This window comes from Porites lutea, chromosome 1 (assembly GCF_958299795.1).
Source record: "Porites lutea chromosome 1, jaPorLute2.1, whole genome shotgun sequence".
NCBI lineage: Eukaryota > Metazoa > Cnidaria > Anthozoa > Scleractinia > Poritidae > Porites > Porites lutea.
The window spans coordinates 13781997-13783531 of record NC_133201.1 but is presented as its reverse complement, the minus strand read 5'-3'; the positions used below and the strand labels follow the sequence as shown (position 1 = coordinate 13783531).

Genomic DNA, 1535 nt, shown 5'->3' with positions numbered 1-1535 from the left:
CGTGTAAGAACGAAGAGCTTGTTGACCAAAGACGACCCCAGCCATTCTGTTGACTTTGGCTCGTCTTTGTTTCGCGGCTTCTTTGTTAATGAACTTCATCATCTCGACCTCATCCATGTAGGGTGACGTGTCACTGGCTTCAGTGGGTATTGAGTCCAGAAACCGTGCCCTTCTTTTTGTACGATGTCTTGTTTGTTTTCTTCGCACCATGGGCTGGAATCCAACTATCGTACTTGGCCGGCCACCCTTTCCAACGCACTAACACGTTGCGTCCTTTACGTTGCAAGACTTTTTCGACCCGAAATAACGAGTCATCCGACACTTGCACTTTTTGCACATCGGGTTCGTAAAAGGTACCTTTTATAGGCGTACCGTCCCATTCACTGAGTCGATAGGTCACGATGGGATGTCGACGTACATGCGTGACCACAAACACTTCTTCTGTCCATCCAGGTAGATACCCTTTTTGAAAGGGTCGATGTTTCTTGTTGAGGCGTACGCGATCACCCACCCGACATTTGGGAGGTGGTGTCTTTTGTTGTAAGCGCTTACCGTAGAGTCTGTCCCAAACTTCGGGCACGGTTTTTTCCGTGACTTGATGCGGAGCCATGCCAATACTCCGATGATAGGATTGATTGTACGAATGGATTAACGGTTGTAACACGTCCACATACCGTAACGTATTGTGCGCCGTAAAGTAGCGATACATCCGCTGTTTTAACGTGCGATGCCATCTTTCCACCACGGAGGCCTTACTATCCCCATACGTTGAAAAATGATCCCAGTCGTGTTTCTTGAACCAAGCTTGCACCCCTGCATTATAAAATTCTTTGCCTTGATCCGTCTGCACGCGGAGTGGTTGTCGAGGTGAGGCTTGTCGGCGAATTCCTTCCAACCCTCGTATCATTTCTTTACTGTTTTTGGATTTGATAGGAATGGCCCACGCATACTTGGACAACACATCAATCACAGTCAGCAAATATTTGTTGCCCTTATTCCATCGACTGAGTTTTTGCATGTCCACCAAATCCATTTGCCATTGTTCGTCTCTGTCAAACACCAGGGTGGGAGTGGTAGGGAAACGACTCCGTCGGGGTTTGTGTAACGTATAACTGAGCACGGATTGTAGAATTTGTTGCGCTAGAGGAGTTTTCAATTTGTGGGCTTTGGCAAAGAGGTCTACCCCACCCAAAGCCCCTTGTTCATGGGGATCCTCGTAAGCGCGTGCTAACGACATAGCGCACTGACACAGATGGCTTAAGGGCCTTTTCTTTAATAGTTTTTGCAAAACAATGTTTCACTACCTTCCTTTTTTTTTTTTTATGAAAAAAAAATGGTACCTTCTCTTCTTTCTCTGAGTTTCAGCAAAACTAGTTCAACGTTGTTGGGCGTGATAGGTGCATCCATATCAATGTCCGAACAGTTTTTTTTTTCCAATACAATGTTTCTTTGACCTATCTTCTCAGAATGCTTGCACTTGTTCTCTGGGACGTCACAGCAAAGCATGAAGCCATTGCGTTCCTGCTCTGAGAAAT

The 1535-nt window shown here is 46.1% G+C and overlaps 1 protein-coding gene across 1 annotated transcript; it reads right to left on the bottom strand.

Moving 5' to 3' along the window:
• Positions 1 to 139: 139 nt before the first annotated feature.
• On the bottom strand, positions 140 to 1237 carry LOC140951735 (uncharacterized). The gene has a single exon (XM_073401097.1). The coding sequence runs from the start codon at positions 1235 to 1237 to the stop codon at positions 140 to 142; it is 1098 nt and encodes a 365-aa protein (XP_073257198.1).
• Between the last annotated feature and the right edge of the window lie 298 nt (positions 1238 to 1535).

Excerpts from the sequence above, each read along its gene's own strand:
- LOC140951735 (XM_073401097.1), bottom strand. The coding sequence starts at position 1,237 with ATGTCGTTAGCACGCGCTTACGAGGATCCCCATGAACAAGGGGCTTTG.